Below are 27,778 nucleotides of genomic sequence, written 5' to 3' on the forward strand. Positions count from 1 at the left end.
TCAATGTCATCATCTTCTTGTGCCCATGTTATGGGCTAATAGTCTCATGACACTCACTTGTTCAACAACACAAAATACCAACCATCAGATGAGACAAGTTTAGCTCAGCTATAATAAGCAAAAACAAAAATAACACAAATCCAAATCCTAGCTTTTGTATGCCAAGCCTTGCTATTAACTCACTCTCAGTATGGTACTATTCTCAATATCCCCACTGAATATTTCAGCCTCGAGCTAAAAATAACACACACATTCATATACCCCCACTTTTCTAGAGTGTATTTTCCTTTTATGATTGTTTAAAACATAGGAGAAATGCATGTTCATTATAGAAAATTTATACTGCAGATATGAAAAGAAAAACCATCGGTAACCCCACCACCCATAATCATTAAATATTTTAATATATATCTTTCCATCTTTTTTCCTGTGTGTTCAAATGTTTCTATAATTATACACATCTTTTTTTTTAATTGCCTGACATATTATTCCACAATCTGAACTCCTTTTGAGAATCCATAAATGAAGCCCTCTTGGCATTGTGCTTTCCCTGTGTTTAACTGACGGTACGTTGTCGTGTCCATCAGACAGATGTAGAGGCTGGGACACAAGATAGCCCCGAGTAGATTAGGATAAAAATTGTGGATGCATGTAAAACTCCCATTAAAACTCGAAAACAGAAAACAAATAGCTACTAATACTGTACTCCTTAATAATTATTAACAATTTTCATAATTATTCATGCATAGGGAATGGTAATGAAAGGGGAGCAATGGGGGACAGAGGCCAGATGGGCCTGCTTTGAACTCAGGCAGTGGTTCTCAGCCGCAAGTGCACAACCACCACAAGGCAGCTTAAACGCCTGTGTCTTGGGCTCCACCCCACACTGTGATTTAATTGGTCTGGAGCAGGGACCCAGTTTCAGGTGACAAAACGAAAACAGGAATGGATAGAGACTGTAGGGAAGATGGGGTGAGGGAAGAAAAGGTTCAGAGGTGGAAAATATGCAGACAGTGACCAAAGAGGCTGCTCAGAAAGTGGAGCAGTTCTACAGTTGAGCGACTCAGAGGATATGACCGCATAGAACAGAAGTTAAGGTCCATAAAGCCAGATCATTAGAACGTTTATGAACGTAACGTTACTGAGAGTGGTGTCAGGGGTCAGGACTGAAATGAATGACAGGTTTTTTGACCATGCTTTCTCTAGCATCCAAGAATCCCAGAGCCACTTATTCCTTCTGTGTTAATGCCTAACCCTAGGAACAGAAGGCTGCCCGGGAAGGGGTTTCAAAGGTCATGCTGTCCGCCCTACCATTTTACAGATACAGACACTGTAATCTTGGTCATGGATGCACAGCTAAAGTAGCACCAAAACAGGGCCCCCCTCAAGTACATGAAAACACAGAAATCATAAACACATGACAAGTGAGAACAGAGATGTGCCACATTACAGAGAAGACGATCCTGCCAGGCCTGGAATACCTGTAGTATCAATAAGAGAACTGGGAGCCAACAGAGCAGGAATATCCACCCTGGAAGCAAGCACAGAGGACACCAAATGCAGCAAGGCTCACAAAGGTCCCTAGCAGTGTTACATTATCACAGAAGCAAGAGAGGGCAGCATTTAGTGGTGTCAGAATGAACTTTGGAATAGGATGGCCCTAGGGTCCAAATCTCAGCTCTGCCACACATTAGTCCTGCAACCTGGAGCAAGGTATTTAACCTCTACTAAATCTCAATTTCCTCATCTGCAAAATAGGAATTAATAATATATGTACCTCAGAGTTACTGTAAGCAGGAGTCACTTAGCACAGTGCATGCAACACAGAAATTAATCTGTAAGTGGTAGCTATCAGCATCATCACCAGGATGAAAAGTTTTTAGAAAGGAAACTAAAAGTTAGAACTTGACTGTCAGTGGATATCACCTGCTGTCACTAATGTTAGACCCTGCCTCTGCCTCAGGTGAGTTAATACCCAATAGCCAACATAATGCCTGGCAATGCTCTGGGCAGGTATTTACCAAATCAATAAATGTCAGTTTCATGGTTCAAAACCTTCAATAGATCCACAATCCTTAATGAATTAAGGACAAACCCCTTGGCTAGGAATTAAAGTCATTTCAAACACTGTCTACCATTTCTCACTTAATTCTACTAGCTCAAGTTGCTTTCTCTCTCATGCTTATGATGCTACATCCACCTAAAATACAGGCATACTTCATTGTATTGCACTTTGCTTTATTGTGCTTTGCACATATTGCAGGTTTGTTTTTTCTTTAACAAGCTGAAGGTTTGTCGCACCATTTTGCCAACAGCATATGCTCACTTTGTGTCTGTGTCAGATTTTGGTAATTCTTGCAATATTTCAAACTGTTTCATTATTATTAAATCTGTCATGGTGATCTGTAATCAGTGATCTTTGATGTTACCATTGTAATTGTTTGGGGGCACCAAAAACCACACCCATATTAGATGGCAAATTTAATCAATAAGTGTTGTGTGTGTTCTGGCTGTACCACCAATCAGCTGTTCCCCTCTTTCTCCCCTCTCCCCCCTCGGGCCTCCCTATAGCCAGATAACAACATTGAAATTAGGCCAATTAATAACCCTACAATGGCCTCTAAGTGTATAAGTGAAAGGAAAAGTCACAAATCTCGCATTTGAAATCAAGAGCTAGAGATAATTAAGCATAGTGAGGAAGGCATGTCAAAAGCCAAGACAGGCCAAATGCTAGGCCTCTTGTGCCAAATAGTTAGCTAAGTTGTGACTGCAAAGAAAATGTTATTGAAGGAAATTAAAAGTGCTACTCCAGTGAACACATGAATAATAAGAAAACAAAACAGCCCTTTGCTGATAGAAAGTTTTAGTGGTCTGAATAGAAGATCAAACCAGCCACAATATTCCCTTAAACCAAAGCCTAATCCAGAGCAAGGTCCTAACCCTCTTCAATTCTATGAAGGCTGAGAGGTAAGGGAAGCCGTAGAAGGAAAATTGGAAGCTAGCAGAAGTTGGTTTGTGAGGTTTTGAGTAATGAAGCCATCTCCAGAACATAAAGAGCAAGGTAAAGTATCAAGTGCTGATGGTGAAGTTATCCAGATCTAGTTAAGATGGCTACACTAAATTAAAAATTTTCAATGTAGACAGAATAACCTTCTATTGGAAGACAATGCCATCTAGGACTTTCATAGCTAGAAAGGAAAACTCGATGCCTGGCTTCAAAGCTTTAAAGGACAGACTGACTCTCTCTTTAGGGGACAATGCAGCTAGTGACTTTAAGGTAAAGCTAGTGCTCATTTACATTCTGAAAATTCTCGGGCCCTTAAGAATTATGCTAAATCTACTCTGCCTGTGCTCTGTAAAAGTAACAAAGCTGAATAACAGCACATCTCTTTACATCATGGTTTACTGCGTATTTTAAGCCCACTGTTGAGACCTGCTATTGACAAAAAAACGATTCCTTTCAAAAATACTGCTCACTGACAAAGCACCTGGTCCCCCAAGAGCTCTGCTAGAGATGTACAAGGGGAAGAGTGTTGTTTCCATGCCTGCTGACATAGCATGCATTCTGTAGCCCATGGATTAAGGAGTAATTTCTACTTTAAAGTCTTATTATTTAAGAAATACATTCCATAAGGTTATATTAGTAGCTGCCATTTCATAAGGCTATAGCTGCCTTTACTTCTAGGCAAAGTAAACTGAAAGCCTTCTAGAAACAATTTATCATTCTAGATGCCAGTAAGAACATTTGTGATTCATGGGAAGAGGTCAAAATATCAACATTAACAGGAGTTTAGAAGAAGTTGATTCCCACCCTCACAGATGACTTTGAGGGGTTCAAGACTCCAGTGGAGGAAGTAACTGCAGATGTGGTAGAAACAGCAATAGACCTAGAATCAGAAGTGGAACATGAAGATGGGACTGAATTGCTGCACCTCATGATAAAATTTATACGGAGGAGGAGTTGCTTCTTATGGATGAGCAAAAAAAATGGTGTCTTGAGATGAAATCTACACCTAGTGAAAATGCTGTGAACAGTGTTGAAATGACAACAAAGGATTTAGAATATTACATAAACTGAGTTGATAAAGCAGCAGCAGGGTTTGAGAAGACTGGCTCCAATCTTGAAAGAAGTTCTACTGTGAGTAAAATGCTACCAAACAGCATCCGTGCAACAGAAAAATCACTCGTAAAAGGAAGAATCAATTCATGCAAACTTCATTTTTATTTTAAGAACTTACCACAGCCACCCCAACCTTCAGCAACCACTACCTATATCAGTCAGCAGCCATCAACACTGAGGCAAGACCACAGCAAAAATAGTATAACTTGTGAAGGCTCAGATGATCATTAGCAATTTTTAGAGATAAAGTCTTTTAATGAAGATATTACCTACACTGGTTTTTGTTAACATGCTATTCCACACTTAATAGACTACAGTACAGTGTAAACAGAACTTTTATAAGTACCAGGAAACCAAAATAGTTGTGTGACTCACTTTATTGTGGCAATGTGGAACCGAGCCCAAACTATATCCAAGGTATGCCTGTATCTTCTCTGCTCACCTGCACTCACATGTGGAAATTTTTCTGGGTCCAACTCAAATGTCACATCTATCTAAAAGTCTTCTCTAGTCTCTGTACACAAATCCACCATCTAGCAGGGATCTGTCTTCCTTTTCTAACATTAGAATTTCCTCCATCTCTTTCACCCCGTAAAAGTAAGCCTTACACATAGACAATAACATCTAAGTACTGACTTCAGTCAATATACCATAAGGTCCTCCCAAAATAACTACCAAATCAAGTTCCTTCCAAATTATTCTGCTTCTCAACTCTTGATACAAACTTCTTTCCTTTATAGTTTAAACTTATCACTGCATACCTAAAAGGTTCCCAATATTACAATAGGGAAAATGCCAAATTCCCTAATACACTATCTTTACTATAACTAATTAAAAACACCTGTTCACTAATGGGCTATAAATGTTTCATGCAAACACTGAATTTTCTATTCTTTTTAAATAAATTTCTTTGTAAATGTGTGTGTGTGTGTGTGTGTGTGTGTATGTGTGTATATATATGGCCTTTGATTTTGTAAAGGCTCATTTTCCTGGCTCCATTCTTTCCCATCATCAAACCAATGGAAACTGATTGTGTGAAATAAAATACAAGAGTTTTTTTTTTTTTAATTCAGCCATATCAAGAGACTGAGGACCACATCTTTAAGGTGATCCACTTGACACAGCACTTTAAGTCAAAGATGACAGATTCCTCAATGGCAAAACTCATTTCCTTGAAAATTCTTCCTTAGGCTACACCACTACAATAAAAGGTTCTTCCCTCCCCAGAGTGAGAACAGCCTGCTTCTCAAAATTGCAGGACACAGAGAATTTAACCAGCCTGACTTTGGTGCATATGGAATGAAAAAAAAAAAAAAATCTGCACATGTAAATTATTGTACACTCCATTTTTGAACATCTAAGAATGACTAGAAGATTTTCCACCATTTTTCTCACATTTTCTGTTCTTAAAATGCTTTCTTGGTCAAAGGATACCATCAACAAAATGAAAAATAACCTACAAATTGGGAGAGAATATTTTCAAATCATGTATCTGATAAGGGACTTGAATCTAAAATATATGATGAACTATTAAACTTGATAATAAAAAGAAAAATAACCCAACTAAAAAATAGTCAAAGAATGTAAATAGACATTTCTCCACAGAAGATAAACAAATGTCCAATAAGCACATTTAAGATGCTCAACATCATTAGCCACCAGAAAAATCCAAATTAAAACCACAATGAGATACTACTAAGACAACTATAATCAAAAAGACAGATGACAATAAATATTGGCAAGGATGTGGAGAAACTGGAATCCTCATGCACTGCTGGTGAGAATGTAAATGACAAATGTAGTATGTGTAAAACAGTTTGATAGTTCCTTAAAAGGTTAAACACAGAGTTATCAGAAAACCCAGCAAGTTATGTACACCCAAGAGAATGAGAACATATACCCAAGAGAAATAACACATACTCACACAAAGACTTATAAACAAATGATCATAGCATGTTCACAATAGCCAAAAAGTGAAAACAATCCAATGTCCATCAACTAATAAAAGAATAAATAAAATAAGGTGTATGCATAGAATGGAATACTATTTGGCCATAAGAAGGAATTAAGTGCTGATATGTGCTGAAACACAGATGTACCTTGAAAACATTGTGTTAACTGAAAGAAGCCAGTTACAAATGACCACACATTATATGATTCCATTTATATGAAATATCCAAAACAGGCCAGTCTATACAGACATAAAGAAGACTAATGGTTGCCTGGGTGTAAGGGGGCATTGTGGGCACAGGGTTTCTTTTAGCAATCATGGAAATGTTCTAAAATGTGCTGACAGTATCACAATTCCGTGAACACACTGAAAACCACTGACTGTACACTTTAAATGAATGAATTGTATACTATGTGACTTATCTCAATAAAGCTGTTATATTTTTTCTTTTTAAAATATTTAAATATTTTAAATGTGTTTTCTTGAAATACTTAACTACCAATAAGAAATCATCTGCAATTAATGAGGCAAAAGAAGGCTATTCCATGCTGATACAAAGTAATCTACTACAAAATGCTATGATTTCACAGGTGGAAGAAGGTCGGGAGATAAGAGGTAGAAAGGAAAGTGGCCATGAATTAATGGTTAAAGCTGGGTGAAGGGTAAATGGGCTTTAATTACACACTTCTATATTGGTATATGTTTGAAATGTCCCATAATAAAAGGCTTTAAAAAGTTAATCAGTTGTATCCTATAAAATGAGTCACAGAAAACTCCAAATCCCCTACTCAGCTGCTGTTCACTTTGGGAATGAAAAAAAGAAGTCAGCATGCAGATTGGCAGCCTGGATAAAGAACAGCCCAAATGAAAACTGCTGCCTCAGTGGGACGTGCGACCGGCAGAGTCAGACCACCGGCGGACTGCGTGTTCTGCTGAATGCTCAGATAGTGACATCAGGTCCTCCGGCTGGAGCAGGAGAGAGACAGAAAGGGGGGATGAGGGGGGTGGGGAACAGGCTGTTGGTACACAGGGGAAATGCCTCAGGGAAAGAAGTTACTGAAAGACATTTATGCTTTTTAAAAGTTTTCCTGTAACACAAAATTACCTATAGAAGAACATGGGTGTTTGGTGGCAAACACAAAATATGTTTTTGTCTGGATGCCTAATTTTACTATGTTATTTTTGACTGGCCGTTTCTCTCTGGTTCTATTTATTGCGCCATGACACCATACAGAGTACTGTGGTCCCTAACGACTACTTAGGGATCAAGGAGACAGCTGAAGATCAAACAAATAAATAAATAAATAGATAGATAAAATAAAATAAAATCCATCAGTATTTAGCAGTAAACATTAAATGCCTTCCATGGCCCTCTACTGGGGTATGAAGCTACTAAGACGAAGAGAAAGCAACCCAACCTGAGGCAATTCATCCTGGAGGCAGGGAGACACATATGGTCACAGATATTGACAGCAACGAGGTGAGTGCTCACTTGTAGCATGGTACACAGGAGAGGAAGCAAGGGGACTGCATTTCAGCTTCCTTCTGGGGAAGGTTCAAAGGAGTTTCACAGACAGAAACGGCAGCGTGGGACATTCCAGGCAATGCAGACAGCGAGAAGGCAGAGCAGAGTCGCCAGAGTTCCTCTAACACTAGTGCACAAAATGATCGCCAGAGGGCACTGGTTAAACATGCAGATTTATCTCCAACTCCAGAGGTCTGGAGCAGAGTCCGGAAATCTGCACGTATAACAAGCAGCCCAGGTGACTCGGACCCCAGTGACAAGCTATGGAGTTTGGTCTTTTATCACAAACGACTAAAAGCCACAGAAGGATTTTAAACAAAGGATGGCAAGATCAGATATGTAAATTAAGACAATTTCTCAGGAAGTTGTAGGGGAAACAACTGAAAGGAGGCTGCCAAGTCCAGTGGGGAGGGAACAAAGAAGAAGCAGGTGTGACATCTCTGTGAAGCAGGACAATAACCAACCTGACACTGGAGAGGACAGAGGGCCAGGGCAGCAGGGAGCACGAGCTGGGACAGGAGAGGGGCTGGTTCAGTCTGTTGTTTGTTTCGTGTTAATGAAATCTTATGTTCTGAGATAAATGCAGATTCACATGCGTGATTTACAAGGCAGGGCAGAAAGGAGGCTATAGAAGGGGAGGAAGTAACTTGGGTGAAAGTGGGCTCTCTCTGACTGGAGGAAGACGGGTGAGGACCCGCTGCTGCGGGTGGCTTTGCAGGGTGCATGTTGGGGTGGGGACTGAGCAGGTGGCCGAGGGAGACTGACACAGTCTGTTCCTCTCTGAAAGTTCCAGGGCAGGGCGTAGGGGCAGGAAAGGAAGTCTGAAGAGAGGTGAAGGTGAGCAGCCACTGTGAGCAAAGGGCACAGCTGAGAAAGGATGGACAATGCCTCCAAAAAGACGAGGGCCATTATATACAAGGCAGCATATAACTGCACAATTGTGTGATATGTCATTAATGCCTGAAGATTTCAGGGTAAAAAGAGACCAGGGTGGCGGACTGAGGAAACAGGTGGCCAACGCCTCTGGCAAAGAAACCAACCTGGAAGAGAGGTTGCCTCGGGCAGGCCTGAAAGAAGCAAAACAGACTTGTGTCAGAAGGCTGCACAGAAACTCCCGACTGCGCCTTTCTCCCTCCACAGTTGCCGGGCGGTATCTGAAACCTGAAGACAACAGTGAGAGGGTTTTCCCTCTCAGTGTCAGGTCTCCAATTCTCATTTCCATGTGCAAACATGCCAAATGTCACATTTAGGGGTTGTTTTCCCCAGAGTCCTTTTTCCCTATCAACCCCATACATGCATCCCAAGTCAAGGCATGTGGCAACCACAGAATCCAATTTTAGACCCTGGAAAAAGAATTTCTTATTACATATCAATCACACCACCAGCTTCCCCCAGCAACTACAGCTTCAGGGGTTTCCTTCCAACAGATGGACACATACTGAACATCTGCCACAGCAGGCTCAACCCCTTCTCAAGGGTGTGAGAGAGCTGTTTGAAAATAATGTTATAATTATCATATGGTAAGTTTCTCTGATCTTTTCAGATTTCTATATATACCTGAGTGAGCAAAGCCTTGGCTGTGGTAATACATTCCTATCACAGAATAACAGGGGCAGCATTTTTACCCACATTAAATTGGTACACTTAACCCCTTAGGACACGTCCCCATGGTATTCCACAGCTGAGACCAAGCCACAGGTGATATTGTCCTAGGACAGGAGGCAGTAGCAAGACAACAGACCTGTCTGTAGCAAGACACACAGACCCTTCCTTAGCTTCCCCAAGTAGAGAACAGGCCTCTGAGTACTCCTAGAGCCAGGCCCTGGGGGACAACGCTCTAGAGGGGCGAAGAGGAGACCTGGGGAATAAAGGGAAGGCCCCTCCTGAGGATTCAGGTGCAGGAGGAGAAAGAGAAAAGGAGGAGCACCGCTGAAAGGCACGTGCTGCCAGCTCCCCATTGGAGGGAGGCAAAGGTATTTAAATCACCACATCAGACATTTCATCACCTTCACTCCTCTCTCAGATTCTGCTACAGAGTCAGTGGGAGAAAGTTCCCCATCATCTGCAGAGCAAAAGTAAACAAACTACCATTTTCTTTTTTTCATTTTGCATTGGAATTTAATTCCATGATCAGTTGTGGTTTGAATAAAGTTTCAACTCTGAAAGCAGCACTGTGCTTACTACTGAGGTCCTAAATGCAGTTGCTATAAGGTTTCTACATCTGAGAAAGCTAAGATTCTTTCATGAGGACACAAATACGAATACTACAGATATGGTACTGCCAGACAACCACGTAAAATAACGCTAGACCAAAAACAACTCTAGAACACAAAAAACTTACACACCATGCGGACGAGCCAGACCCACCCCAATATCCCCGTTACCCCTCCTCCAGAACTCACGGTTTATTTTTCTGGAGACCAAAGACTGATGCATAATCCACTCATTTAATTAAATCTATTCACTATTCACTTCAGCTGTGTTACACTCACAAAGACATTGCAACTAATAACTTATTGACCCTTAACTGTTTTCTATCCAATATAGTCTATGTATTCCTTGACTCCAAAAGAACAGAGTTGAATCAGGCTTTAGAGCCATTTTATTTCAGGGATTTCACTTAGAAGATTATACACACTTTGCCTGAATATGACCCTGAAACTTAAAGCACTTCTTTTTAATTAAAAAAAGCTTTCTATTCATCATGGAATTAACATTCCAGTGCAAATTGCAAAAGTTAAAAAAAAAAAACCCTAGCTTTTATAAATAAGTCATTAAAAGGTTAGTAGCTTAGAGCTCTTTAAAAAAATAAGGCCACTATATGCACAGTATGGAACAAGCACCAATTTTTTTTAAAGAACAATTTAAAAAATATATGAAATATACATTAAAAGTATACATAAAATATATCTCAGAAGATACACATAAACTGGTAGCAATTATTGCTTTGAAGTATGTAAGAGGGGTCTGGGAAGGAGGGAGTGTTTGAGGACAGTGTGGTGCAAGGAGACTTCATTGTCTCTCTTTGAACATTTTGTGTTTTGTAACGTGGGTATGTATTATACACCTATTAAATATTTTAACTACTACATGAAGCTGCCTTTTCTTAAAATTCTCTTAGTTACTCATTAAGCAACAGATCTGCAGGATGCATGACAAATTAAAATGCAAACACTGAGCTTTTGAAGCACCTGTCACATCTCACCCAAACACAACTCTCCCACCCAGCCTCACACAGTTAACCCTCATTTGACAGGAGCAGCTTGGAAATTCTGTAAAGCAAACAGGACCCAGAAACAGAAGTCCAGGACAGAATTCCCGGTCTTCTACTTTCCATGAATTTTCTCACCCTAATTTGTAAAATGGAGATACCCAGATACGTCAGAGGATTTTCATGAGGACTGGCCCAAACAAAAAGATATAAAAACAGCCTGTAAACTGCCAAAACTTCTAATAAAGAAATATTTTTGTAGCATATGCTCTTCCAAGTATTAGATGTATAGGCCTATACTAATAGCCATGAAGAGAGTAGAGAACCATAATATTACCAATTAAATCAGGATTCTGATTAGCATTTCATCATAGAAGATGATTAATTCAAGCAGGAGTCGACATTTATTAAAACTGACCAGAAAAGAAACCGCCGAGTGTCAATGGGTTCTTAGCAGAAAACACAAGACTATTCACCCAAACCAACAAAGATGAGAAGAAATGACAGTAGTAAAGATTGACAAATATAATACACATAAACTATAAACCTAACTCATTTGCTCATAATGAGCGAGAGAAGAAGATAATTAACTAAGAACTAAGACCCACTTCTTAAGATGCCAAAAAAAGACTAGATTTCTTAAAGGCACAGCTAATATTTTACTCCTTCAGAAAACTTTCCCTAATTTTCCCAGTCTACCTATTATTTCCTATATGAATACAAGTAATTGTATACTAATGTATTAATTTCTGTTTTAGGTGTACATCTTGTGTCCATAAAAAATGGTAGCCCCTTAAAGGCAGACAGCACAGCCTCTATTTGGTTAAAATTCTTTACAATACCTACCCAAATGCATATAGACTCTTAATAAACTTTTTTTTAAAACAAATCATTCCTTATTTAAGTGAAATGTAGTAATTTCTTTCAATGTATCTTGCTAAGAAATTCAAAAACAATCATGGGCAGACGTTTTCTTTGATTTCACAAAAAAAATTAACTGAACATAAACACACAATCACCACCATATCCCAGCATTCTAACGTGGAAAAAAGTATAACATTTTTACTTTGGAAAAGCTGAAATATGTTTCCACAGGGCAACGGTCAGACATAGAGTTACAATGCAGCATATTAACTTAATTAGAACTTTTAAAAGTTTCTGTAAATCAAGAAAGTACAGTGGTGATAGCCAGGGGCTGGGGAGAGGGGAAAAGGGGAATTGTTCAATGGGTATAGCTTCAGTTTTGCAAGATGAAAAAGTTTTAGAGATCTGTTGTACAACAATATGTTTATAGTAAACACTACTGTATCACACACTTAAAAGTGGTTAAGATGATAAATTTCATGTGTTTTTTTACCACATAAAAAAATGGTCTATAAATCAGGAAAGTTTGCATGTTCAATTAACTTAAAAGCTACAACACCTGGAAAATTACTAAAAGTCTCCTAATTTTTACAGAGAACATCTACTTCAATTTTATTAAGGTCCCAAGAATCAAGTACTCAGATTAGTGAAAACTAAGCTCTTGTGATTTATCTAAGAATCACTAAAATTGTAATGCTATAGGAGTAAAATGGCATCCCTGGAACTTCCCTCAAATTCTTTTTCACAAAACATTTTTACAGTGAGATATGTTCCAGGAAAAGGATCAAAGCCACCAAAGGATAACAATAATTTGGGGCTGAGATTAGGCTCAGCTAACTTTTTGTTTATATCAAAGCTACCCTTGTACATGTTTAAGAGTCCAATAGTTCTATATGATTGACAGTGAAAACAGCAGCCCACTGTCCATAAACCCCTCATTTCCCATTCTCCAAAAGCAATTATTTTCAACTCTTTCATCTATTGTGTTTAATTTACCTCTGTATCTTTAAATAATATAGTTATAGTCCATATTCTTGATTTTAAACATTATCTTCTGCCTTCCTACTGTGGAAAAGGATGAACATCCAGCTTTCACCGCCTATCAAGACTTTACTTACATATTTTCTATCTGCCTGTCCTCCCAATATTCCCCTACCATAATCTGAGTAGGTCTAGTCTGTATTTATAGTATGCAGGAAATTCTGGCAAAATCTAACAAAATGAAAAATGCATTTACCAGACATCAGTAAGAATTCAACAAATACACACAGTCACAAAAGAAATATTTATAGGTATGTGTCTGTGTGTGTATATATATATATATATATATATATGAGTTAGTATGCACATATAAGTTTCTTTGCTCTGTCAGCTGGGAGGGCCTAGAAGCAATGATACTTGAAGTAGCAATGAACACACCTGTGCTCAGCTCTTTGTTTCTAATACCATTCTCCAATAAAAAGAACCAGGGCTCCCTGGAGAAATGGCTGATTGTAGGATTGGGGCAGGAAACATACACAATGAACATGCAATACATCTTGTAGTGCCAGAAAGTAAGGAAGTACTACTAGACAGGGGTATGTCACAGGGACACAGGACCCAACTGAAAGAGCTCTCAACAGACAAAGCTGGAACAATTAAAGCAATAAAACATAGTATTATAATTCAAAGTATAAAATATCTATGAGTCCATACTGATATAAATGCTTGAATGCATGCATGAATGAATGAATGAACAGGGAGGGAGGGAGAGAGATAAGAGACAAATCTCCCATGCAGAAGAATTCCAAATACTATAAGTAGATACTCTGACCTCGGGGAGAGGGATGCATAACTCTCCACTCCTTAAATGTAGACTATGCACACTGACTTCCTTCCAGAGAGTACAGTGTAGACAGGGATGGGTGGCGGAAGTGACTTTATAATGGAGAAACCTGAAAAACACTACCTCAGACAGGTGACCAAGGTTAACATCAGCTATCATGAGTCATGGTGATAGTAAGTAGCCTTGATGTAACATGATGAGAACGGCATTTGACTTCCATAGTCTTTCCCCCAACAACCCATAATCCCAGTCTAATCATGAGAAAAACATCAGATAAATTCTAACAGAGGGTCATCCTACAATATACCTGATTAGTACTCCTCAAAACTGTCAAAAACTGAGATGATGTCACAGGCAAGGGAAGCCTAGGGAGACATGACAACTAAATGTAATGTGATATCCTGGATGGGATCCTGGCATAGAAAAAGGTCATTGGGTAAAAACGAAGGAAATCTGGATAAAGTATGGACTGACAATAATAATAGTCCATTAAGTATGACAAATGCATCATATTAATGGAAGATGTTAATAATGGGGGGAACTGTGTGTAGGAGTGAGGCGAATACCTGGGAACAACTCTGCACTGTCTTTTCAATTCCTCTGTAAATCTAAAAATTTTTAAACAGTTTTTAAATTTAAAAAATGTTCGATGCATTTACCCTTTACATGCAATTAATTCCACCTTTATGAATCTACCCTGAAAATATATCTCAACAAATATAAAACATCACACAAAGTTACTCACTGAAATAGTGTAAATAGCAGACAAAAAAAAGACTAGAGACAATGCAAGTGTCTAACAGGGGACTGTCCAAATAAACCAAGGTACGTGCACACAAGGGGGGATGAAAATGCCATAAAAAGGAGTGAAGATATCAAGCAATCTCCAGAATATTATTTAATTTTTAAAAAGGCAAGGTTCGGAAAAGTATATATAGTATGTTAACTTCTGTGTAAGGAGAGAGGAGAAATAAGAAGATGTACATATTTGCATATTTTTGCAAAAAATAAAAACTGGAAGATTTAACTAAAAACTATAATAATAAGAAATGATTACATACGAGGAGAGACTGAAGGGAATTGTGTGAAATGATAAAGATAGAAGCAAGACTTCTGTATATATCTTAATATAGTTTTGACTCTTGACTATGTGAAGGTACATATTCGAAATATGAAATTAGATCAAATAGGGAAACAAAATTAAACTCTAAAATGGAAAATAAATGTAAACAGTGTATCTTACTATACAGAGAGAATCATTTTAAGTGGAATATATTCTAAAATTAAAAGGAACTACAAAAAAATTAAATTTCATAACTGTTAATGTATTCAAATTGTTGTAATTCTGAAGCCAGTATGTTTGTAGCAGAATAAAGCAGGTAAGTATCCACATTCATGTTACTGTTGATAGAAATCATTTGAATTGTTCATGTAATGGAAATGAGATAAATATAAAATTGAAGAAATAAAATATTTTTAATGTGAAAGATAAAGTGGAAATAGGAAAATAACCTTCCACATACATGCATACACACACACGTTTCCATCCATTGATCCACTAAGAGGACCCAGACACCACAACATCCCAGTAGCAATGAGCACCTTCAGCACCCAGATCTTGCTTTCCAAATACCAGTCCCTACTAGAAAGAAGCAGGGTTCCTTAGAGAAGTGGCTGTTTGTAGATCAGAGGCAGGAAAATTACAAGGTGAGCCTGGGGCATCTTTCCAGAAAGCAAGGAGGTGTCCTACAACAAATGGCGTCATGTCAGAAGGATACAAAAGAGCTTGATGGGTCTCCCACTGGCCAACTTTGGAATACTTGGAACCCAAAAATGAACAATGAGTATAATTGGTTGTAAAATACAGAATAAATCCATGAGCCCAATGACCAAAAATAAACTTTTTTAAAAAAATAAAAAAGAGAAATTCATTTTTCACCACGGGAGGTGCATTACAACAATTCTTACTCCAAAACTTGGAATCAAAGGAAAAGAAGTTAGCATTTATTCTGCCTTTTCTTAAAGAAAGAACTATAATTTATCACAGTGGATGAGGGTAAGCCAGAAGTATACCAACATCTTGCCATCCCCAATGAAATAACTATTCCAGGCTCAGTTCATCAACAGATGCTAAAACTTTCAGGTAAAAGATTGTTAGAAAATGGTATAATTGCAGGTGCCAAAGTTTTACCCCACTGGCCCCATTCCTTCTATTGGAGGAGGATTTTGACCAGATAGCCAGAGTTACCTCACCAATTAAAACCTACTTCTCATACCTAAGTAAAGCGTGAATTTTAAATTAAGTGTATACAAGCACTTCTGTCTAAACTTCAGGGTTATTTTCACAGTAAACAGACAGATATATCCTTTATGACAAATGAGATATAAGGAACACTGTGAAAATGTGGAGGCAATCTTGACTTGAAACTAAAAGCTTGTCCCCGGAATCAAAAAAGTGAGTATGTAATGTCTTCAAGGATCCAAACTGAAAGTAAGCTGGTAGGCTTAGATAAGAAACCAGACTGTCAATTATGTGTTTAGCAGGGCTTATTTTTGCAGTCCAAATGGCTCAGTGAATGTCACAAATTAATTACCCACTGTGCAAGAAGGGTAGTTGTTTTTTCTTTATATTTTGGAGGTGATAAGGATAGTGGTTCCAAGAGTATAGTCAACCAAGAAAAGTCTCTCATCTGACTCAAATACCCAACCCCACAAAACCTCAGGTGGTACAGAGGAAATGACTGGGGGTAAACAGAGCTGTGCCCTTGGCAGTTTACCCACGAAGCATTTTAAGCTTCTCCTAATCTATCTGTTCTCCCCAGAAAGACCTCATGCGTGTGATACGTCTTGTCACTTTTCACCACATTGAACACCCAACAATCCCTAGTCAGAATGAAGGCTGCCCATCTCACAAGCAATTTCATATTTCTTTCTCCAGTTTCTAGGACACTCTGGACTTTGCTTTGCTCCTCCTGTTCCTCATAGCACCTGTGGGAATGAGAGTTTGGACTCCTCAGACGCTGCCCATAGCCACCAAGTCCTGCAGGCTGCTCCCTCCCTCATCTTTCCCACTAGCAATGTTATTGCCTGCAGGGGTCCAGCCGCACAGAAGCACAGCCACCAGCGACCATCGTCCCAGCAAGGAGTAGGTGCAAGCACCTTCTTGTGGCATGACCCCGGGCACGGATCCAGCTCCATCTAGGCCAGCAAGTTACTTAACTTCTCTGAGACTCAGGTCCCTCATACCCAAAATGGAATAATAAAACCTTCAGTGCAAGCTTCTTTGTTATAATGATTACAGATCCTGTCTGTAAAGTTCCCAGCACAGTGCACAAAATAATCAATAAATACTGGCTGGTAATAACAGTAGTCCAAAAGCAGCTGTAGCATATTATTACTGGTCTACATTCACTGTGTGCCAATCACTGTTCTAAACACTTTAGAGGTATTGACTCATTTCATTTTTAAAAGGTACTGTCACTTATCCCCATTTTACAGACAAGAAACTGAGGGAGTGTTGTAACAATAACAGCAGTAATAAACCCTTCCATGGCTCCTATCATCCGGAGCCAAAACTTGAAATCAAAAGAAAAGAATTTAGCATTTATTCCGCCTTTTTTTTTTTTTTAAAGAAAGAACTATAATTTATCAGTTGATGAGAGTAAGTGAGAAATATACCAACATCTCGCCCAAGTATCCCACTCTGGCAAACACGCCTTCACACAGCCTTTCAGCACCACTAGCTCATACTCAAGCTGAGGTTAAACCCTGGCAGTTCCACAAGTCAAACTATTTGTTGACCTATTTCTCTGCAGACACCATCCTTCTGCCAGAAATGCCTTTCCCTGAACAACATCCCACCCCCTTTAACTCTGTCCTCCTGGGAAAGCCCTCTTCTTTCAAAACTATATACCAAAGTCACTTCCTCCAAGAGTCTCCCTCGGTGACTTATTCCTCGAGAAGCCCCCTGCATTTCATTCATTTCACTTCCTTCCTTCTCTAACATGTGGTTTGGACACATGCCCCCCTTCCAAACTGGGAATACCTAGAGGGCAGTGACTACATTCTCCCTCCCTCTGTCCCTGCCACCAGCACAGCACCCAGCACGGGCTGTGGGGCCTAGTTTGGACACTTAACACTGAGGGGCTTGCTTTGTGCACCATCTGCACATCACTGTCCTCATCTGTGAAAGGAGAATGAAATCGGAAAATGGAAATGGACAAAATATACATAGAACCCGGCAAACATTTACTAATGGAGTGGGGGACATGGTACCACTGCACACCACAGTAATCCCGGCAGAGAGTCAGTGGGCCAATAAACCCGGTGAGGGATTGATGCTCTCACACAAGCCAAAAGAAAACACAGCCTCAGGTTCAATAGCAAGGGGGTGCGGCGTCCCCAAGGCTGAAAAGCTTCCTCAGGTAACCCAGATCATTTCCCACCACACATCAGGAGCTGATTCAACCTGGGAGCACCGAGCACATAACCCTGCTTAACGCAGTGCCGGGGATTCCGCAAGTGCTCGAGAAATGCTAGCTGTTAGAGAGAGAGCAATCGTGATAGAAAACGCTGTCGTTATCATCAGTTGACTTAGCAACAATAAGACTCCTCACAGGGGAAATTCCTACAAATAAATGTACAAAGTTCGGTTATTTACTATGAAGTCATATTTTCTAATCTGTTCAAAGACTTTCTTCAGTTGCATAACTTGATATGAGTTTTACTTTTCAATTTTAAGTATTAACTAGCCAGTTTTAAATGCTTTTCTCTGGTGGGCTCAAAACTTTTAAGACAGCTAAACATTCTTGTTCTCTTAAAACCGAAACGACTCTAAAAATATCTATCTGAAACCAGAAGTATTATTTCTGGTATACTTTCCCTCCAGTAGCAACATCACCTATTTGATGGCATTTTCCAAACATCATCTCCATCTAAATCTCTTCTTTATTTTACTTTTCAGGTCTCATTAGGACTAAGAATTACAAACTCTTCTTTTGAGCTTCCCTAATTGATACTATTTAAAATTTCTGCCCTAACGTTCAGATTTGTCCAAGTCAAATACTTCGTTACCCACTTTGAAGTTACATGTGAGACCTCACCCATAAACCCAAGGTGTCTCTGGCTTCTGGGTACACACTGTGCTGGGTAGGTCTTTGCTAGCTGCAGCTCCCCAGGGCAGCAACCCATTTAATCTACGTTTTAGATCTGTAACTCTCTGCGTAATGATAGTGAGGATCGCTATGTTGCTTCCTTGTTGCTGTTAGCCCACTTAACTTTAGGAAAAACTCCTTTCAATAAAATCAAACAGCAGTGCTTTATAGCTCTGTTTCAATGCTGAATGTAGTAGGAACTGAAAATAAAACAGATGTTTCCACTGCAAAGGAATAAAAGCCATTTCTACTGAAAACACTTTACAAATCCTAAAAACAATCATCAAGACAACGGAAGTCATAAAACCAATGACAGAAAAGGGTGACACTCAATAGTCAATCTTGCCCCAAACGTGCTGAATGACTCTTTCTGCTATCAAAGCCAGAACACAGAACCTGTTACTGCAAGTTAATCTTCTGAAGTGTATGTGATTTAATCCGATTCAACACATATATGTGTGTACTTGCTTGGCTATATCCCTTGCTTGGAGTGTGAAACTTGCTACAGTATAGCCACATCTACCCAGCCAAATGCTTCCACATATACTGTGTAATTTGCTTAAAGAAGCTGAAGAAGGTGCTGAAGACAAAATAGAGAGTGTGAGGTACCAGGTGTAACAAGGTGACAGGAAAACAAGATCAAAGGGTAAAATAGTAACTTTGAAGTAGAAAATCTGGTAGACACCAGCTTACCCAAATGATCAAGGTGATCACCACCAGTCCTGGGACAGGACACACTGAGAGGTTCACAGTATCACATCCATGATCCTCCTACTGAAAGTGCATAACCCGAATCTAATCATGACGAACTGGAGAAATGCAAATCAAGAGACATTCCACAAAATAACTGGCCTGTCCCTTTCAAAAATATCAAGATCAAAAAAAAAGAAAGGCTGAAAAACTGTTCTAGATTAAAGACAACTAAAAAGACTTGACAAATGGAACAAGGACCCTGGACTGGATCAACGTTAAGAAGACTGATATCTGCAGACGCTGAGGACTTTGCTTTAACTCTACCCAGTCACTAGTGGCACAGCTCAAAACAGTAAAGCCCAAATCTCTTTCTGAAATGCTAGACCTAAGAAGTGAGAGGTGAACTTCTAAAATTCAGGCACTTTTAAAATATTTTTATATTTAGCCTTTAGCATTTCTTAGGTCAAAGCTTGTATGCTCTACCATGAGAAAAAGTATTGTAGGCACTTGACCTTCATGGATTTAACATTCACAATTTTAAGCAAACATTGCTAATCATAAAAACCCATGAACTACAATGCTTTGTAAATAAACTGAGTCAAAAAACAGAATCAGGCTAGGCCCGGTGGCACATGCTTGTAATCCCAGCTATTCTGGAGGCCAAAGTGGGAGCATTGCTTGAGCCCAGGAGTTCAAGGCCAGCCTGGGCAACATAGCAAGACCCGGTCTCTACAAAAAATTAAAAAATTAGCCAGGCATGGTGGCGTGCACCTGTAGTCCCAGCTACTCGGGAACGGATCAGTTGAGCCCAGGAGTGATCCTGAGTGCAGTGAGCTATGGGGGTGCCACTGCACTGCAACCTGGGCAGCAGAGCAAGAACTTGTCTCAAAAAAAAAAAAAAAAAAAAAAAAAAGAATTCTGTGTGTTATGTGGCTTATGAAGGAAGAGGGACTACAGCTAGTGAGTGAACCTAGTCGTCAATTCATTATGGGTGTGCAAATAATAAAAATTTTAACTTTTTATAGGAGGAGAAAATAATCCCAAGAACCAACTGGTCCCAGTGATAAGAAATAAATGGTAAAAGTTTTCAGGCTCCAGCTTAGTTTTGAAAGTAAAGCCGGAGGGCTTGTTAACAGACTGAATATAGGGTTTTGAGAGAAAGATAAAAGCTCAGAATAACAACATGGCTTTTACTCTTAACCACCCAATAGCTGCATATGCCATTTGCTAAGAAGGAAAAGTCAAAAGAAGGAACAAGTACAAGGATGGCAAGAAATCAAAGTTTTGATTTGATACGCATTATGTTTCAGATGCCTACTAGTCATCAATGTAAAAGTGGCAAGTAAGCAACTGGATATCCAGACTCTCGAGAGAAGTGGTAATAAATCCAACGGAGATATAGATATGCGTACAGATATGTGAAGAATGGGGTATGTGTGTGCGTGTGTGTGTGTGTGTGTGTGTATATATATATATATAGAGAGAGAGAGAGAGAGAAAGAGAGAGAGAGAGGCTAAATGAATGAAACTCCAAGAAGGATAACATGGGAGAGGAGGGAGAAGAGAAACTTGAACATATGGTGTCTACTTTGGCATCATTTGAAAATTTTGTAACAACAATGTATTACTTTAGTAATGAAAGATATTTCTTTTGTTTTCCTCTAAATAAAATAATAAGCTGAGGAGGGGGGGGAAATTCAACTCAGACAGATAAACAAAAGACTACCGTGAAAACAATACTCAGAGACAACCACTGTCAACTTTGTGGATTACTGCCTCCCAGGTTTATTTCCTAGACATTTCTTTTTTTAAATACAGTTCATTTTTGCCTGTTTCAACACATATGAAATAATGCTGAACTCAAAGGTGGCAGCCATGGAACTCAGATCACAATTTTTGTTTTTAAGTTTTCATGCTTTTAGAATGGGGGCTCCACTCTCTAGTTCATCAGGGCCCCCCCACCACGTCCAACCACTTTACACCCCAGCTCATTTGTTAGGGTACCACCTGGCATCTGAGGACATTTGCACTTTCTGTCCCTGCTCCTCAGAGCTTTGCGATTGGGTTCTTCCTTATAAAACCATAAACGTGTTTCCATTTCATAAAGAATTATTTGTAAACGTAATCTTTAAATGAACAGCTTTATATGTAATTTTCTATGCACACTTCTAATTTAGCATCATATCTTTCACAAAGTATGTCTTAGCATCCCCTCAAGGAGTCACTGTCTAGTAACCAATACAGTGAGGACTCTGACCCAAAATAGTTTCCCTTCAGTTTGTTCAGCAAATGTTTACCACGGGCCAGCATAATTCTGGACGGTGGGAAATAAGACAGAGAAAGCCCCTGCCCTTACGTTTCAGTGTATGAAAGAGAGGGACCAGATTTTGAAAAATGCTGAAGATAATTTTAGATAGTGAAAAGTGCTGTGAATAAAATAACATGTGAGAAAATAACCAGGAGCAGAGGGAGAAGAAAGAGAGAATGCTGTTTAGCTAGGTGGCCAGAGAAAGCCTCGTGAGGAAATGACATTTAAGCCAAAGCCTCAGTGAAGAGACGGAGGCACACAAACACCATAGAGAAGAGCAAGCAAGCACAAGGAAGAGGAAACACAGAAGCCCTGGGAAGGGAAGGAGCTGGACATGTTGGAGGGACAGCAGGCAGGCAGTGTGGCTGGCACATCCTAGGGAGGGAGGGCAAACCATGGATGACCTCACTGGCCACAGTAAAGAACCTGGATTTTTATTCCAACTATAATAAGAAATTATCGTAAAGTTATAAATGGAGACACAGTATGATCTCATTTAGGCTTGGAGATAAATATGGTAGCTACGTAGAGACTAGAATGTAAGGAGCAAAAGTAACAGCAGAGAGATCCGTTGGGAGGCTACGACTACATCCAGCCAGGAGATAATGGTGGTTTGAACCAGCATTTCAATAGTTGTGGCGGTGAAAAGTGTTCAGATTCAAGATATGTTTTGGAGGTCATATCACTAGGACTCACTGATCCAGTCAGGATTCTGGCACTGGGGAAACAAAGAGCAGCTCCCCTACCTATGCTATGGGTGACTTTTTTGTCTCACCATAGACATTCTCAGCACTCACCATGCTGGGTTGTGTCCGGAGGATACAGGCAATAATTACTTGTAGAATCAATAATGAAATGTAAAACATGTTGTATCATCTCACTTACCCAAATTGGGATCAGTAGGCTGACGTTTCTTAATTTTAGCTTCAGATATAGCAGAATAATAGGCACAAGTCATCTTGATCAGCCACGTTGCTCGAACCATGGGCACAGAATATTTAGCTAGATATGCAAAAACATCCTCTTTTTTACTAAGGATGGGAACCTAAGAAGAAATAACATAGCATATTTATAATAATCAAATACTGTGTTCATCAATTAGACAAACCTAAAGAAAGGAGAAGCAAAAAAAAAAGAGGCTATAAGTTACCTACTGGCTATAACAAAGTATATACTTAATGGATTTTCAAATAGTACATGCAGTCAAAAGAAAAAAAGAAACATTTTAAGCCAATTTTCATTAAGAAAAATGAACCAAAACTATGTTTAGCACAATGGCAAAACAGTTTCATCAGTTATGCTTTCTTACTTTAAAAACACATTATTTTCAAATCCTCACATGCTGAGAGCTACTCATCAACAGAGTGGAGAAAAATAATTTCATGACAGCCCTCCAAAGAATTTCTCAAAATTAGAAGGGACAGATCAAGTGAAAAATTGTCCCCACTCTATATTTTATCCAGGAACATTTTTTTGTATAAAGCCTCTGACTAACATTTCATAAGAGTAACAATTTCCAGAAAGCTTCTAAAAGTAGTTAACCCAACACTTAAAATAGAGGCTAAAAAATGACGGATCAGTGAATCTGCCTAATAAACACTGAGCTACAAATAGCTGGATAATTAATTCACTGGCTAAAAGTAGGCACTTGAGGCAGTTAATTATTTCTTCCAGACCACAAAGGTACTACTTAGCAAATTAGTATCCCAGTGTACCACTGAATGGTTTGAAAGAGTTAATTCATTCCTCTAGCATCCCTCATAAATACTCTAGGAATAGCCCATTCATCTATTTAATCTATTCAATATATGAATATAAAGAAAAACAGTGAACAAAGGCTATGTTAGCTGTGATGCAGCAGGGTGGAGCAACCAGACTGAGAGGTGAGGACATGCCAGCGCCAGGCATGACCCACTCCATGCTCCATTCCTAGGCCTGTCCTGTTTCTAAAGCCCTTCACTCCCAGGCTCTTCATTCATGAGCTGTGATAATACCAACCCTATCCACCCCCACAATACTTACAAGGGTAAAGCAAAGTAATTACATGTATCAAAATTATAACAATTATTTTGTTGCCAGTTCCAAGGATTTCTCCATGACAGCCAAAGTGGCCCTGGACCTGACCCTTTGTTTAGAGGATCCTGAACACCACAACCATGGATATCAAGAGCCCTGATCTCTCTGCCCCAAACTCTTACTTAATGTTGTGTTGAAAATCAAGGCTTCAAACTAGCTAACAGATTCACATAGCATGCCATTTTTTCCCATAGTTAACCAAATCCTCACTTATACAGTGGATTTAGTGCATGATGTTCCAAATTTGACTATTCACACACTTGGTACAAAGTATGATCCTAAAATTAGAAGATAAGTAATTTTTGTATATGTCCCCTGAAAACAAGCTATTTCACGCAGTCTTACCAAAGAAACATCAAGCTGTTTCAATGCTGAAGGAAAAGCTGCCTGGGTTGGACACTGAGATGTAGTTTCATGGGCAACTGAAGAGACTTTTTGATCATGTACAGTCGCTGCCTTGGGTGCTGACTTCAGAACACAGCCCCCATGACAGAGGTGATTACACAGCTCAAGTACAACTAAAAAGGAGATGAAAATCACACAGGCCAAAGCTAGAAGGCTCCCTCTCTGCAGACTATATACATTTTAACAAAAAAAGACAATTTAACAAGAAAATTTCCTGAAAATTTAGCTTACAAGGCACATCTCTCATGGCTATCATTTAAGTCAGGGACAAGAAAAGCACAGGGTTAAATATTCAGTTCAAGACCTGAGCTGCTGCCTTTCACTAGAACATATAGTATGGTGTCCGCAGGCTGCACTCTAGCTGTCAAGGTGAGACCACCTCTCATTCAGACGTGCCAAAAGGTTTTAAGTCAAGGCCTAAAACATAAGCAAATGCAAAGTAAAGTTGGCACCGCCAAAGAATCACTACTAGTAGTACCTTTCATAGATGCCTAAAGGATTTCTTTTTAATAGCAAATGGCAGGAGAAAAAAAATAAAACATTTAAACGCGTGAAATATTTAGATGAAATGGCAAACAAACTTAGTCATGGATCCTACATTACTAAGAGCACAACACAAACCTCTCGTTCACTGCCCCTACTGGAAAAATACTAAGAAAACCGGTTGATTCAAACCAAGGGCTTTAGAATTCAAATGAACATATGTGAAGAAAGTTATTTAATTAAGAAAGAAGACACATATTGATGGTTTTGTCAAATCTACAGTTTGGGCCGATTCAGAAAGGAAAAAATGTTCACCCTGACTAAAGTATGTCTTTCTCACGGTGTTGGATTCCATTATCTTCAGTAAAGAAACCATCTGACTTTAAATTGTAGCTGAAAGTAGGAAATCAGCGGGCAGCTATTTGGTTTCTAAATCAAGCTAGAGCTACACCTAAGTACCCAGAGAAAATTAAGACACCTAGCATGTGCCTGCTGTCCTCGTACCACCCTTCCCCTCGGACACACATTACCATCAGCATCCTGTGCTAAGCAAAGGTACACAGGCAAAAGGAAATTGCATAGACCACAGTAATCGAGCCAACTGAAGTGAACAGGTGAGAACTAGTCAACTGTTCAAGATCTAGAAGAACATCCCTAGCTGTAAGATGTCTCCTTTTCCAAACCAATCTATAATCACGATTGAGTTAAAAGGTCCTTTACAGCCCTCTCTGTGGCTAAACACTTGGGGCACTGTGGAGCTTTATAGTAACAGAAAACCAGGTCCAGAAACATGATCCATCCCATAAAGGAAACCATTGCGAACTCTAGATAAGAGCTTGAAGATGACTCAGGATTGTAGCAGGTAAATAGAGGTTTTCTGCCTTAAGCCAAATGAATACCAGAAATTAAAAAAGTATTTGAACTTTCTAATATGATGAACATAGAGAGAATGCAATTCTTTAGACAACTCTGAAAGAGCTTTCACGAGCTCAAGAAGATGATATGCTGAGGAGGGGAGGGGAGGGACTCTGGAAATGCCTAAAAAATAAATACTTCAAGATATATTCAATGGTTTTATAAAGAAAACATCTTTTAAATTTGCAAGGAATTAACATCAGGGCTTACCTGAGTAACACCTGACTTGGCCAGAGGCAGCTCCTAATAAAGAAAGAAGAACAATGGCTAATACACTGCACCATAATTCAGCTCCCTCCTAAAAGATGAGAGACCACTACACCCCTAGAGCAAGGGCATCAACTACTTCCACACTAGTATTCACTTTCAGGAAACATTGAAAAAATGCATTCTAAAAGCTATAAAAAAAGGAAAATTTATTATAAAAAGACAGATGCCAGGCTGACAACATTGAGAATGTAAACTGTTGGTCAAAAGCCATCAAATATTGAAGGTCGCCCTATGACTTATATGGCCTTCAGATACAATTCAAAGGCCACAGTGGTACCACAAAGTAAATTTTCATCCCTGGAAAAGAAGTCCTATATAGTTCAGCCTGGGTTGAGACAGCAGCACTAGCTGAATGGTAAGAGGTAGTTACGCTGACTGTTATTATGCTTTTTAAGGATTTCATTTGCCTTTAACCACTGAAATCTATGCAAGGCAATATGATGTTATGACATTAATGCAAATAAAGCCAGTGGAAGCTACGGGCAGTATTTTTAAAGAGTTCTTTAGAAAATAACAAGCAAATATACAAAGGAGCTCTCCTATAAACTGGGCCTATACCAAGCTGGCAATGAACACTTAATACTAGGAACAGAATATAGGTACCCCTAAAACTAAAGGGCTTCAGGGGAAATGAGAAAAGACCCCTGGGATTATTCCGAAGGTGTGCAAGAAGTCAAAGATCAAGACTAAGAGGGAGGTTTCTAGATTCTTATCTAAATTTCAAAAAGATACCTTATATTATTTGGACTATAAGATTGTTGAATCTGCGTATTATTTCCCACTTCAGGAAAATGACCAAAGGCAAAGATTTTAAAAGAACCTCCCACACACACCCCCAGCGAAAAAGCAGGAAGCTATGAATAAACCTGCCCATTTTGTTCTAAAACTTTTTCAAAGAGCAAGCACACACAGAATCACAATCTTTCTCTCACTTGGTAGGAAGGCAATTTAGCTTGAAGCATGTGAATGGGTACTTTTAAAGACAAGAAAATAACCGCAAAGCAAGGATCTTTTTAACAAATCTTGGATCTCTTGACATAAGAAAACTGAAAATGTAATAGAAAAGGAAATGAAATCTTATTGCCTGTTCTTGATTTAAAAATCTTGTCTACGTAAAGTCCACATAAACTACTTGCTATGTGGAATGTTTAAGTTGACAGACGTCCTTGGCACCACAGGAAATCAAAATAAAGGGGAAACCAGCACGCAGGCAGCACACCTGTGATGCTGTATACCTGCCACTCAGGCTTCCACTTTCAGAGAGAATTGAGGAAAAGAAATATATACTTGAATGTCATCTCCAACAACTAGCTCCATTTTTGTAAGACCATAATTTAAAAAATGTAAAAAATACTTGATACCTTTTTGGCCAAAATAGCAAGTGGTTTATTTCCTGCTAAGTCAGAAAACCAACTATGAATTGCACTCTGGGATCGAGCAGTAACCAGCCAATAATTATCTTTCGCATTAACTTGTGGTTTCTTCTTTCCGGTGTCCTGGAAAGTGTTAAGCTTGAGTTTCTCAGCTAATATGCTGCTAAAATAAGCTCCAATCTATAGAAAGAGGAAACAAAGAAAAAATTTAAAACACTAAGTATCTTAAAACTGTATATTAGTATTTTATCTTCATTGTTTTAATTGAAAATCTTCATACATCCCATCAGGAAATAAGTTGGTAATTTAAGTCCTTGAAGCCAAGAGCTGTGATTTCCTTATATTAATACTAACATGTTGCAAAAACTCACATCATTTTTGTTCCACTATTAACAAGTATAGTAGTTCAAGGAAAAATAAGAGCCCTTGGAAATCTCTGGTAAGATGAAATTAACTACATCCTGAATAAATTTCAAGAGAATGGGTTCTGCTTTAATCCTTCAGCTGTACTTTTTCATACCACACACTGGTCAGGAAGAGAATGTTTTTCCTGAGAGATCTTACACAGAAGAAGAGAAAGTCTAGTAATCACACAGTAATCATTCCT

The 27,778-nt window shown here is 39.0% G+C and overlaps 1 protein-coding gene across 1 annotated transcript in view; it reads right to left on the reverse strand.

The window, feature by feature from the left end:
• The window catches only part of MED12L (mediator complex subunit 12L), a 311,879-nt gene that overhangs the window by 250,609 nt on the left and 33,492 nt on the right, over positions 1–27,778 (reverse strand). Inside the window, exons 3-4 of the mRNA XM_069472005.1 lie at positions 27,160–27,351; positions 22,535–22,694 (exon numbers count right to left, since the gene is read on the reverse strand). Of these exons, the coding sequence (XP_069328106.1) occupies positions 22,535–22,694; positions 27,160–27,351 (352 nt within the window). The remainder of the gene's footprint in view (positions 1–22,534; positions 22,695–27,159; positions 27,352–27,778) is intronic.

Source organism: Eulemur rufifrons, chromosome 7, assembly GCF_041146395.1.
Source record: "Eulemur rufifrons isolate Redbay chromosome 7, OSU_ERuf_1, whole genome shotgun sequence".
NCBI lineage: Eukaryota > Metazoa > Chordata > Mammalia > Primates > Lemuridae > Eulemur > Eulemur rufifrons.